At 44.5% G+C, this 14,384-nt stretch overlaps 1 protein-coding gene across 1 annotated transcript in view; it reads right to left on the reverse strand.

The window, feature by feature from the left end:
• Positions 1 to 597: 597 nt before the first annotated feature.
• The window catches only part of LOC121856786 (monocarboxylate transporter 9-like), an 89,629-nt gene continuing 75,842 nt past the window's right edge, over positions 598 to 14,384 (reverse strand). Inside the window, exon 5 of the mRNA XM_042352483.1 lies at positions 598 to 3,965. Coding sequence (XP_042208417.1) covers positions 3,805 to 3,965 — 161 coding nt within the window. The 3' untranslated portion in view covers positions 598 to 3,804. The remainder of the gene's footprint in view (positions 3,966 to 14,384) is intronic.

Consider the following 14,384-nt stretch of genomic DNA (forward strand, 5'->3'; position numbering starts at 1 on the left):
GCGTGTGGGACATGGTAAATACATTGCCACACGCTGAATAAATAGTGTATATAAATAGAGCACATACATAATATACATACATAATATACATACAGCATACATAATATACATACATTGATCACCCATGCTTTCTCCCCCATTACACACTATTGATCACCCTAACTTTCACCCCCATTACACACTATTGATCACCCAAACTTTCTCCCCCATTACACACTATTGATCACCCAATATTTCTCCCCCATTACACACTATTGATCACCCAATATTTCTCCCCCATTACACACTATTGATCACCCAAACTTTCTCTCCCATTACACCCTATTGATCACCCAAACTTTCTCCCCCATTACACACTATTGATCACCCAAACTTTCTCTCCCTACACACTATTGATCACCCAAACTTTCTCTCCCATTACACCCTATTGATCACCCAAACTTTCTCTCCCATTACACACTATTGATCACCCAAACTTTCTCCCCCATTACACACTATTGATCACCCAAACTTTCTCCCCATTCTATTGATCCCATTACACACTATTGATCACCCAAACTTTCTCCCTACACACTATTGATCACCCAAACTTTCTCCCATTACACACTATTGATCACCCAAACTTTCTCTCCCATTACACACTATTGATCACCCAAACTTTCTCCCCCATTACACACTATTGATCACCCAAACTTTCTCTCCCTACACACTATTGATCACCCAAACTTTCTCTCCTACACACTATTGATCACCCAAACTTTCTCTCCCATTACACACTATTGATCACCCAAACTTTCTCCCCCATTACACACTATTGATCACCCAAACTTTCTCCCCATTACACACTATTGATCACCCAAACTTTCTCCCCCATTACACACTATTGATCACCCAAACTTTCTCTCCCTACACACTATTGATCACCCAAACTTTCTCCCCCATTACACACTATTGATCACCCAAACTTTCTCTCCCATTACACACTATTGATCACCCAAACTTTCTCTCCCATTACACACTATTGATCACCCAAACGTCTCCCCCATTACACACTATTGATCACCACTAGTGACTTCTAATCATTCCCAAAATTCTCTACTTTACACAAAAATAAACAAATTTCTAACAAGAGTTAAAAAGCTGAATTACACAACAATATGTCTCCTCGACCAAGTTAAAGCGACTCACCCATCTTTATCTAATAAAAATTTTCAGATATATTATAGACAAATTTTATCTCAAAACTTATGGAAAATTTATGACAATATATTCATTGAAGGACGATATTTGTAGTAACGAGATTTTGGAACTAGGCCAGATCTTTCTTTAGTCGTGTCAAGGATCATGTTTACGCTCCTTAAGTCGCTCAAGGATCATGTTTACGGTCCACCAGTCGTGTCAAGGATCATGTTTACGCTCCTTAAGTCGCTCAAGGATCATGTTTACGCTCCTCCAGTTGTCTTAAGGATCATGTTTACGCTCCTCCAGTTGTCTCAAGGATCATGTTTACGCTCCTCCAGTTGTCTTAAGGATAATATTTACGCTCCTTCAGTCGTCTCAAGGATCATGTTTACGGTCCTTCAGTCGTCTCAAGGATCATGTTTACACTCCTTAAGTCGCTCAAGGATCATGTTTATGCTCCTCCAGTTGTCTCAAGGATCATGTTTACGGTCCTCCAGTCGTGTCAAGGATCATGTTTACACTTCTTAAGACGCTCAAGGATCATGTTTATGCTCCTCCAGTTGTCTCAAGGATCATGTTTACGGTCCTCCAGTCGTGTCAAGGATCATGTTTACGCTCCTCCAGTTGTCTCAAGGATCATGTTTATGCTCCTCCAGTTGTCTCAAGGATCATGTTTACGCTCCTTCAGTCGTCTCAAGGATCATGTTTACGCTCCTTCAGTCGTCTCAAGGATCATGTTTACGCTCCTTCAGTCGTCTCAAGGATCATGTTTACGCTCCTTCAGTCGTCTCAAGGATCATGTTTACGCTCCTTCAGTCATCTCAAGGATCATGTTTATGCTCCTTCAGTCGTCTCAAGGATCATGTTTACGCTCCTCCAGTTGTCTCAAGGATCATATTTACGCTCCTTCAGTCGTCTCGAGGATCATGTTTACACTCCTTAAGTCGCTCAAGGATCATGTTTACGCTCCTTCAGTCGTCTCAAGGATCATGTTTACACTCCTTAAGTCGCTCAAGGATCATGTTTACGCTCCTTCAGTCGTCTCAAGGATCATGTTTACACCCCATAAGTCGCTCAAGGATCATGTTTATGCTCCTTCAGTCTTCTCAAAGATCATGTTTACACGCCTTCAGTCGTCTCAAGGATCATGTTTACCCTCCTTAAGTCGCTCAAGGATCATGTTTGCGCTCCTTCAGTCGTCTCAAGGATCATGTTTACACTCCTTAAGTCGCTCAAGGATCATGTTTACGCTCCTTCAGTCGTCTCAAGGATCATGTTTACACCCCTTAAGTCGCTCAAGGATCATGTTTATGCTCCTTCAGTCTTCTCAAAGATCATGTTTACACGCCTTCAGTCGTCTCAAGGATCATGTTTACCCTCCTTAAGTCGCTCAAGGATCATGTTTGCGCTCCTTCAGTCGTCTCAAGGATCATGTTTACACTCCTTAAGTCGCTCAAGGATCATGTTTACGCTCCTTCAGTCGTCTCAAGGATCATGTTTACACCCCTTAAGTCGCTCAAGGATCATGTTTATGCTCCTTCAGTCTTCTCAAAGATCATGTTTACACGCCTTCAGTCGTCTCAAGGATCATGTTTACCCTCCTTAAGTCGCTCAAGGATCATGTTTACGCTCCTTCAGTCGTCTCAAGGATCATGTTTACGCTCCTTCAGTCATCTCAAGGATCATGTTTACGCTACTTCAGTCGTCTCAAGGATCATGTTTACGCTCCTTAAGTCGCTCAAGGATCATGTTTACGTTCCTTCAGTCGTCTCAAGGATCTTGTTTATGCTCCTTCAGTCATCTCAAGGATCATGTTTACACTCCTTTAGTCGCTCAAGGATCATGTTTGTGCTCCTTCAGTCGTCTCAAAGATCATGTTTACACTCCTTAAGTCGCTCAAGGATCATGTTTACGCTCCTTCAGTCGTCTCAAGGATCATGTTTACGCTCCTTCAGTCGTCTCAAGGATCATGTTTACGCTCCTTCAGTCGTCTCTAGGATAATGTTTACGGTCCTTCAGGCGTCTCAAGGATCATGTTTACACTCCTTAAGTCGTTCAAGGATCATGTTTACGCTCCTTCAGTCGTCTCAAGGATCATGTTTTCGCTCCTTCAGTCATCTCAAGGATCATGTTTACGCTCCTTCAGTCGTCTCAAGGATCATGTTTACGGTCCTTCAGTCGTCTCAAGGATCATATTTACACTCCTTAAGTCGCTCAAGGATCATGTTTACGCTCCTCTAGTTGTCTCAAGGATCATGTTTACGCTCCTTCAGTTGTCTCAAGGATCATTGTTTACGGTCCTTCAGTCGTCTCAAGGATCATGTTTACGCTCCTCCAGTTGTCTCAAGGATCATGTTTACGCTCCTTAAGTCGCTCAAGGATCATGTTTATGCTCCTTCAGTCGTCTCAAGGATCATGTTTACGCTCCTTCAGTCGTCTCAAGGATCATGTTTACGCTCCTCCAGTTGTCTCAAGGATCATGTTTACGCTCCTTCAGTCGTCTCAAGGAATGTGTTTTTCCTTCCTTCAGTCGTCTCAAGGATCATGCTTACGTTCGTTCAGTTGTCTCAAGGATCATATTTACGTTCCTTCAGTCGTCCCCAGGTTACTGCATACACTGCTTCAAGCGTCTGAAGGTTCCTGCTTACGTTCCTTCTGGCTTCTTTTGTTGTCGTAGGCAACAGCCGCTGGCATGAAGAGCCACAGAATAAAACAAAGGAATATCATGGCGGCCAACACCCAAATGCTGATGGCATAGCTGCCAGTTACGTCTCGGACAAAACCTGTAGATAGAGATAGGTTGAGGTCAGTTGTTATTTGTAAAGGGAAAAAAATGAATATGTAATATCCCTGATGCCTTTCTTACTCCAGAAGATGATCAAGTGATGTTGTTTGGAACATGGAAGTTCTCCAAGTAAATTAAATTTATATGGTAATTATATATATTGGTTGGCAGGGAATATGAGCACTGTTTAGACCAGTGGTTCTCAACCTGGGGCCCATGGCCCCCAAGGGAGCCATGGTGAGCTGTTATAAATTGTACGCCTCCAAATATTGTTGGGAATCTGAATTAAACAAAACTTGTATTACATATTTTGACTTGGCAGAAGAGAATTTTCATTCTTTTTTTGCCATTTTGTTTAATCATAACGACAGTACAATTTTAATATTTACATTCTCTGGTGCTATTTTAATTTTTTTTAAATTTTACGGATTATTTAAGATTTCACAGGTCCAGTCCCTGTCTGTGTGACAGACGCTGGACCGAGCTGCTGAACTGACTTGTTCAGTACGTGTCCGTGTGTCATCCCTTTGCAAGTGGTGATAGGTCCGAATGATCTCAGTGTGGCCTGGGATACCATCACGAAAATAGAGGAGTGTATTGTCTCTGAACCATATATTGTGTTTGAGCTTGACTCAAGCATAACATACTCCGTAATTGGTGTTACTTATTTTGTTTAAAAATTCATGTGGTCGCTGCTTTACGTGGGTGAAATATTTGTACACATCCTTTATTAATTATTTCCTTATTTATTGAATTAAAACAGTTTATTTGGTGCCATTGTTGTTCATAATCATTCTTTACTTATATAATCCTACCATTTTTAGTGCTAAATTGGTATGACTCACTATTCTTCTCATTCTTCCAAGATGGGCAGTGCATGTCAAAGGAGGCGTGTTCTTGCTTACAGGAAGTACACTTCAGCTTGCTAGCTTGAGTATGAATGTTTACCCCTGAAGATGTGAATTACACGAAAGCGCTTGGGAACTTCGTGTTTTCTTCTTTCCTTGTGGTTATCAGCATATACCTGGATCACGCGCACCCACAGTGATTTACTTGCATATATATATATATATATATATATATATATATATATATATATATATATATATATATATATATATATATATATATATATATATATATATATATATATATATATATATATATATATATATATATATATATATATATATATATATATATATATATATATATATCAGAGAGGAAAAAAGGAATACTAGCATGATCATGGGTGCCGGAAGTTGGAAGACGGAAATGCTGCTTTAAGCATGTTGCAGGTGTGAGATGCAGTTATTAGAGCAGGGTCTCCTCTGGTGGGGGGTTGCATGTATACTTTTTTCTCTCAGCACATGAGGACAGTGCTGTCTCTTTTTAGGGGAGTCGATTGTAATATCCAGAAACTTTGGTGTGATATTTAGAGACGTTAGAACAAAAATAACCAATCTGCCGAAACAGAAAAGCATCAGTAGACCAGGCTGAAACACCCACGCCTCATGGCGAGTCAAATAAGCTCAAGCAACGCCATCAAGCGCGGTGGAAACATTTTGAACTAGGCCTATATAAAACTAACTGTGCTTTATCGAATTAAAGTAGACACGATTCATGAAGTCAAGGGACAATTATTAAATTTATTGTAGATCGTTTCTCAGTCTAAATATGTTACGTGTGTCCCATAGAAACTATAAGTTACGCAAAAAGATGACGTCACTAGGCCAGGCGAACGCCTTGGGGAGACGTGAGGCGGGCTGGAGCTCAATAGCGCGCAGGTGTCTGGGCCAAGCAGACGTCATCCATGTGTCTCTGGCAAGGAAAACGACCAAGTGGCCTCGTCCCTTCTCGCCCACGATTCATCAGTGTTGCAAGTAAGTTTTATTCGATCTCAGACAGTGTTTAGATAGGGCGGAGAAGAAATTAACTATAGCTAACAGAGTGTTCTCTTGCAGGGTTTTTGAGAACCCATTCGGTCTGTCGGTTTAGCGGTCGGTTAACGGGTGTTTAGCGGTCGTATAACCGGCCACGCACGAGGTGAACGAGTGTTCCTGACGACTAACTATGTGGGAACAGCGGCCGCACTTGGTCGGTGGTCGTTTTGGGTCATCAAATCTCCCCACCTTGGTTCATACAACACCACATCTCTTCAGTCAGTTAGTGAAAACTCTTACTAACGGGATAATAGAACCCCTCCCTCAGCTGGGCAGGGTTCACCTGTTGACGGTCACTCTCTTCCTGTCCATGGAGTACTGAGAGTAAACTGAGTGCAGCCTGAGTGAATGAAAGGTCACACACTGAGATCAGGAGTCTATTGGGTACACAGAGACGTTTATCTCCCCAGTATTGGGTGAATGTGATCGAATTAACCAAGTCCAGGTGTGTAATCAACGCTCCTCATGGTTGATTGCACATGTGGGACGCAGGGGTTCTTCTTCAAGGTTGATGAACGGCTGTAATACCTTAAAGTATGGGTGTGCTCTGAGCATATGTGTGAAGCATGTTACGGGTGATGGTGGTAAAGTACTACCCTCTGTAGTGTTACCCACTTTCGGTATCTCGGCTCCCACCTGTCCACCACCGCAGACATCGATGAAGAGATTCAGCATCAGAACAGAAGTACATTTCAAACATTTGGCAGACTCCGAAACCATGTCTTTAGCTGTAGGGACTGAAATTATCTACAATATTACACGTATATCGGGCAGTGGTCCTCCCCACCCTTCTATGTGGCAGCGAGGCATGGGTTTCATACAGGAGGCACCTCAAGGCACTTGAATACTTTCACCAACGTAGTCTACAATCCATCCCCCGTTTTCGCTGGGAACACAAGAGAACAAATGCCAGCATCCTTGCTGACACCAACTGTAGGAGCATCGAGGCTACCATTATCCACAAACAGCTATGCTGGACTGGCCATGTTACCCACGTGGACGACAGTAGACTGCTAAGGCAGCTAATTTACAGTCGCCTAACGAATAGTAAACGTAACGCCGGAGGGCGTTACCTGAAAAAGTGCCAGATCGACCCCCTCACCTGGGAGTCGATTACTCCATACCGTAACGCTTGGAGGAGCACCACAACGAGAAAATGTCAATACTTTTGAGATAGCCCGACTGCACAACGAGGCAGACAAGCGCCAACGCTGGGAAAGACGCTGCCATCGCCCCTCCCGCACTTGATGTAGTCCTCCACATGTGCAACAACCTAAACTATCCTAACGATAAGGTTACGTTAGTTTAGGTTGTCTGTTAGTAAGTTACTATGCAAAATTACCAATATGCATACCGGTCATTTTGCAAATTAACCGATTCCCCCCCCAAAAAACACGTAAAATATATATCGGTTAGGCCAAAGGTAGCCAAGATCAGACAAATATCAGTGTTACTTACCACAAATAAAGTTAACTAAAGAGATGAACGAATATGAAACGAGGTTGTATATAAATATTTTTTCTTATACAGAAAGTTCAATAATTACAAACACGAATTCACAACAGATTTGAACACAGTGAAATACACCAGCCACAGTTTACTTAACAAGTAACATCAACAGCATACACACCGAGAAGTAATCAGAAAAGTAATATTGTTTAAACGTCTGAGAGGGCGACGATTCCACTAGTGTATATATATATATATATATATATATATATATATATATATATATATATATATATATATATATATATATATATATATATATATACTGTATATAGGACGCCACCTTCCGGGAGGCTCCACATTGTCTCACTGTAGTGCATTAAGGTAGATCACATTTTTGGTTTAGCCATTAGCAGCAAGTATGTACAGTTTTTTGCCAGTTCCCACTCTGGAGCATGCAACATAGAACTGTCCATGAGAGAGGCAAGGAAACACCAAGTTTAGGCCAACCATCTTTATGGACTGTCCCTGGCTTTTGTAGATAGTCATGGCAAAGCTCACTTTAACCGGGAACTGAAGTCGCTTGAACTAAAATGGCAGGTCAGTGGTGATAAGAGGTGTATATATATATATATATATATATATATATATATATATATATATATATATATATATATATATATATATATATATATATATATATATCATAAATCCACAATGAAAAAATGATAATATAACGAGCACCTTAGCTTTGTCGTTATTGAATAAAGACAAAGCTAAGGTGCTCCGTTGTTTCCATTTTCCGTGTGATTTTATCAAATATATATATATATATATATATATATATATATATATATATATATATATATATATATATATATCTCGGATAAGTGGAGGGGAGCTGCGCCACGAATGACCGACCCATAAAATGTTTTGGTTGAATTGAAAAATTCGCGCATCTTGTGCTGATATGCAAACTTTTGTGTTTCACATGCTTTATTTTTAAAACCAATCATTCTTTAGATTGCGAAGTTCCCGCTGGGCCACAGCTTTCTTCTTGAAGAAGGTATCAGCTTTGGTCCAAGACTGAGGGTTGTTTCTGCCAGTCAGTTAAAGCAGCACGTTTATCATCGCTGAGTACATTGATTGACTGGTGATTTTCCTCAAACCAGTCCTGGTGTATTCTTTCGATCTGGCACAAGGATTTGCGTTGTTTGCTCTTGGGTTGTTCATCAGCCCATGTTCGAGCTGTTATTTGAAAGCATGTGCTACCGCTTGATCCTCTAGACATTTTGTGTTAAACTCTTTTCTAGAGGCTTGCTGCCTTCGCCGTTTTGGGCGAGGTGAAGTGAGAACTTGGCTTTGAAGAGCCGTTGGTCAGTGTCGCAGTGGTGTGAGCCACGCATAGCACAGATGATGAGGACAAGCGGCGATCTCTTTCTCTGACAATAATGTAGTCAATGAGATGCCAGTGTCTGGATCGTCGGTGTTGCCACGAACCCTTGAACTTGTGGGCCTGCCTAAACAAGGTATTGGTGATAGTGAGGTTGTGTGCAGCACACTTGCTGAGGAGGAGTAGGCCGTTGGGATTACGCTTTCCTAGTCCATTTCTCCATATCGTTCCCAGCCAATGTTATCATCTCTACCAACTCTGGCATTGAAGTCACCAAGGAGCACAACACTCTCTCGAAGTCGGCGTAGAAGGACCTCCTTGACTCTACATCCAGTGTTGGGGGGTATGCACTGATGAAATAGGCATGACGTGAGTGATTCAGTGGGACTCGGAACGTCATGAGGCGCTCATTGATCCCAATAGGCATTTCAGTTACCTTGTGTAGGATGCGTTGGCTGATGGCAAAGCCAAATCCATAAGTGCGGTTTTTCTCCACAGCAAGCTTACCCTTCCAGAAGAAGGGACAATGACGATGTTATACCTATCCAGCTCTTTTGCCACAAGTGAAGGTTCCAAGTGTTCCCTGAAGAAGGCAGTGATGGGTAGGGAAACACCGGGTAACACTGAAGTCCATTTATTAACGGATAGGAGAGATACAAGTAGTGAGCAGCGTGCTTATGAAGTGCCACGCACGACCCACGGAGCCAGACTGAGGCTGCATTGCCATATGGCAGCCTCGGGGCAATGTTGCCACATAACACGTGCATTGTCGCCACGTAATTACATACAAAGATGCTACTCGGCACAATAGCTTATATACAAGGTTGCTACTCGGCACAGTAGCCTAGATGCATAACCTACAACTAGGGCAGTTCTTTTTTCAGGATGCTCATATGTGCCAGCATCCAGAAGGTTCCTGACATTCAATGCAGCAACCATAAGAGGTTGTATTGTTTGTGTTTGTTTGGATCTGTGATTTTGATTGTGTTTTCGACCGCATAAGGATGACCTTACTGGGTGCGGTTGCCCAGTCAAGTTGGTTTTTTAGGCAGGCTATGCATCGGGCACCTTTTCTAGTCCCCTACCCTTGTGGGGTGAGCAGAGTGGTTCCTCGAAAGGGCTGCTCATTCGCATAAATGTCCTCGTGACCCCTACAAGATATGATGTCCTCCTGGCCACTCCAAGATGTGATGATGTGATGTCCTCGTGGCTCCTCCGAGATGTGATGTCGTCGTGACTCCTTCAGATGTAATGTCCTCGTGGCTCCTACTAGATGTGATGTCGTGACCCCTCCTAGATGTGATGTCCTCGTGGCCCCTCCTAGATGTGACGTCATCATGGCCCCTCCTAGATGTGATGTCATCGTGGCCCCTTCTAGATGTGATGTCATCGTGACTCCTCCTAGATGTGATGTCCTCGTGACCCCCCTCCCAAATGTGATGTCCTCGTGGCCCCTGCTAGATGTGATGTCCTCGCGTCCCCTCCTAGATGTGATGTCCTCGCGTCTCGTCCTACATGTGATATCCTCGCGTCACCTCCTAGATGTGATATCCTCGCATCCCCTCCTAGATGTGATGTCATCATGGCCACTCCTAGATGTGGTGATCATCGTGGCCCCTCATAGATGTGATGTCATTGTGAGATCTCACTTGGATTACGTAGTTCAGATCTGGTCACCGTATTACAGAATGGATATAGAATCCCTCGAAAGAATTCTGAGGAGAATGACAAGACTAATCCCGGGCATTAGGAACCTCGAGTACAGAGACAGGTTAAAGCATCTTAATTTGCACTCCCTCGTGAGACGTAGAATGAGGGGCGATATGATAGAGGTGTATAAATGAAATGCAGGGTTAAACAAAGGTACTCAAACTATGCAACCAGGACCGAACTTGTAGCAATGGATTTAAATTACTCAAATTTAGATTTAGGCGCGAGATAGGAAAACATTTGTTTGAAAAATAGTAGCAGATGAATGGGACAAGTTAACTCGGAAACTCTTCATAGATTCCAACATAGGATGGGTGGAAATATGAGCGATAGAGTTTGGGTATAAACTGGACTGCCAGGTAGGAGGCCAATAGGCCCGCTGCAGTGTCCTCTATTCCTAGGTCCTAATGCACATCGTGACGCCTCATACATGTGATGTCCTCGTGACCTCTCTTAGATTTAATGTCCTCGTGATCCATCCTAGATGTGATATCTTCGTGACCCTTCTCAGGATTGATGTCCTCGTGGGGTCCCACCTAAATGTGATGAACCTCGTGGAACCTCCTAGATGTGATTTTCCCTTGGCCCCTCCTGGATGTAATGTCCTCGTGACCCCTACAAGATATGATGTCCACCTGGCCACTCCAAGATGTGATGATGTGATGTCCTCGTGGCTCCTCCTAGATGTGATGTCGTCGTGACTCAGATGTGATTTCCTCGTGACTCCTTCAGATATAATGTTCTCGTGGCCCCTCTTAGATGTATGTCTTCGTAGCCTCACCTAGATGTGATGTCTTCGTGACCCCTCCCAGATGTAATGTCCTCGTAGCCTCACCTAGATGTAATGTCTTCGTGACCCCTCCTAGATGTAATGTCCTCGTGACCCCTCTTAGATGTATGTCCTCGTAGCCTCACCTAAATATGATTGCCTCGTGACCCCTCCCAGATGTAATGTCCTCGTAGCCTCACCTAGATGTATGTCTTCGTGACCCCTCCCAGATGTAATGTCCTCGTAGCCTCATCTAGATGTGATGTCCTCGTGACCCCTCCCAGATGTAATGTCCTTGTGGTCCCCCCTAGATATGATGTCTTTGTGACCCGTCCCAGATGCAATATCCTCGTAGCCTCACCTAGATGTATGTTTTCGTGACCCCTCCCAGATGTTATGTCCTCGTAGCCTCTTCTAGATGAGATGTCCTCGTGACCCCTCCCAGATGTAATGTCCTCGTAGCCTCACTTAGATGTGATGTCTTGGTGACTCCTCCTAGATGTATGTCCTCGTAGCCTCATCTAAATGTGATGTCCTCGTGGCCCCTCCAAGATGTAATGTCCTCGTGGTCCCTCCTAGATGTAATGTCCTCGTGGCCCCTCCTAGATATAATGTCCTCGTAGCCCCCCCTAGATGTAATGTCCTCGTGACCTCTCCTAGATGTAATATCTTTGTGACCCATCCCAGATGAAATATCCTCGTAGCCTCACCTAGATGTGATGTCTTCGTGACCCCTCCTAGATGTAATGTCCTCGTAGCCTCACCTAGATGTGATGTCTTCGTGACCCCTCCCAGATGTAATGTCCTCGTAGCCTCGCCTAGATGTGATGTCTTCGTAACCCCTCCTAGATGTGATGTCCTTGTAGCCTCATCTAGACGTGATGGCCTCGTGGCCCCTCCTAGATGTGATGTCTTACTGACTCCTCCTAGATGTATGTCCTCGCAGCCTCATCTAGATGTAATGTCCACGCCACCCCTCCTAGATGTATGTCCTCGTAGCCTCACCTAGATATGATGGTCTCGTGACCCCTCCCAGATGTAATGTCCTCGTGGTCCCTCCTAGATGTGATGTCTTTGTGACCCCTCCCAGATGTAATGTCGTCGTAGCCTCATCTAGATGTGATGTCTTCGTGACCCCTCCCAGAAGTAATTTCCTCGTCGCCTCACCTAGATATGATGGCCTCGTGACCCCTCCCAGAAGTAATGTCCTCGTGGTCCCTCCTAGATGTCATGTCTTTGTGACCCCTCCCAGATGTAATGTCCTCATAGCCTCGCCTAGATGTATGTCTTCGTGACCCCTCCTAGATGTAATGTCCTCGTGACCCCTACCAGATGTAATGTCCTCGTAGCATCACCTAAATATGATGGCCTCGTGACCCCTCCCAGATGTAATATCCTCGTGGTCCCCCCTAGCTGTGATGTCTTTGTGACCCTCCCAGATGTATGTCCTCGTAGCCTCACCTAAATATGATGGCCTCGTGACCCCTCCTAGATGTAATATCCTCGTAGCCTCACCTAGATGTATGTCTGTGACCCTCCCAGATGTAATGTAGCTCATCTAGATGTGATGTCCCCGTGACCCCCCCCAGATGTAATGTCCTCGTAGCCTCACCTAGATGTATGTCTTCGTGACCCCTCCCAGATGTAATGTCCTCGTAGACTCATCTAGATGTGATGTCCTCGTGACCCCTCCCAGATGTAATGTCCTTGTGGTCCCCCCTAGATATGATGTCTTTGTGACCCGTCCCAGATGCAATATCCTCGTAGCCTCACCTAGATGTATGTTTTCGTGACCCCTCCCAGATGTTATGTCCTCGTAGCCTCTTCTAGATGAGATGTCCTCGTGACCCCTCCCAGATGTAATGTCCTCGTAGCCTCACTTAGATGTGATGTCTTGGTGACTCCTCCTAGATGTATGTCCTCGTAGCCTCATCTAAATGTGATGTCCTCGTGGCCCCTCCAAGATGTAATGTCCTCGTGGTCCCTCCTAGATGTAATGTCCTCGTGGCCCCTCCTAGATATAATGTCCTCGTAGCCCCCCCTAGATGTAATGTCCTCGTGACCTCTCCTAGATGTAATATCTTTGTGACCCATCCCAGATGAAATATCCTCGTAGCCTCACCTAGATGTGATGTCTTCGTGACCCCTCCTAGATGTAATGTCCTCGTAGCCTCACCTAGATGTGATGTCTTCGTGACCCCTCCCAGATGTAATGTCCTCGTAGCCTCGCCTAGATGTGATGTCTTCGTAACCCCTCCTAGATGTGATGTCCTTGTAGCCTCATCTAGACGTGATGGCCTCGTGGCCCCTCCTAGATGTGATGTCTTACTGACTCCTCCTAGATGTATGTCCTCGCAGCCTCATCTAGATGTAATGTCCACGCCACCCCTCCTAGATGTATGTCCTCGTAGCCTCACCTAGATATGATGGTCTCGTGACCCCTCCCAGATGTAATGTCCTCGTGGTCCCTCCTAGATGTGATGTCTTTGTGACCCCTCCCAGATGTAATGTCGTCGTAGCCTCATCTAGATGTGATGTCTTCGTGACCCCTCCCAGAAGTAATTTCCTCGTCGCCTCACCTAGATATGATGGCCTCGTGACCCCTCCCAGAAGTAATGTCCTCGTGGTCCCTCCTAGATGTCATGTCTTTGTGACCCCTCCCAGATGTAATGTCCTCATAGCCTCGCCTAGATGTATGTCTTCGTGACCCCTCCTAGATGTAATGTCCTCGTGACCCCTACCAGATGTAATGTCCTCGTAGCATCACCTAAATATGATGGCCTCGTGACCCCTCCCAGATGTAATATCCTCGTGGTCCCCCTAGCTGTGATGTCTTTGTGACCCCTCCCAGATGTATGTCCTCGTAGCCTCACCTAAATATGATGGCCTCGTGACCCTCCTAGATGTAATATCCTCGTAGCCTCACCTAGATGTATGTCTTCGTGACCCCTCCCAGATGTAATGTCCTCGTAGCCTCATCTAGATGTGATGTCCTCGTGACCCCTCCCAGATGTAATGTCCTCGTAGCCTCACTTAGATGTGATGTCTTCGTGACTCCTCCTAGATATATGTCCTCGTAGCCTCACCTAGATGTGATGTCCTCGTGACCCCTCCCAGATGTAATGTCCTCGTGGTCCCTCCTAGATGTAATGT

This window comes from Homarus americanus, unplaced genomic scaffold (genome assembly GCF_018991925.1).
Source record: "Homarus americanus isolate GMGI-L3 unplaced genomic scaffold, GMGI_Hamer_2.0 scaffold17436, whole genome shotgun sequence".
Lineage (NCBI taxonomy): Eukaryota > Metazoa > Arthropoda > Malacostraca > Decapoda > Nephropidae > Homarus > Homarus americanus.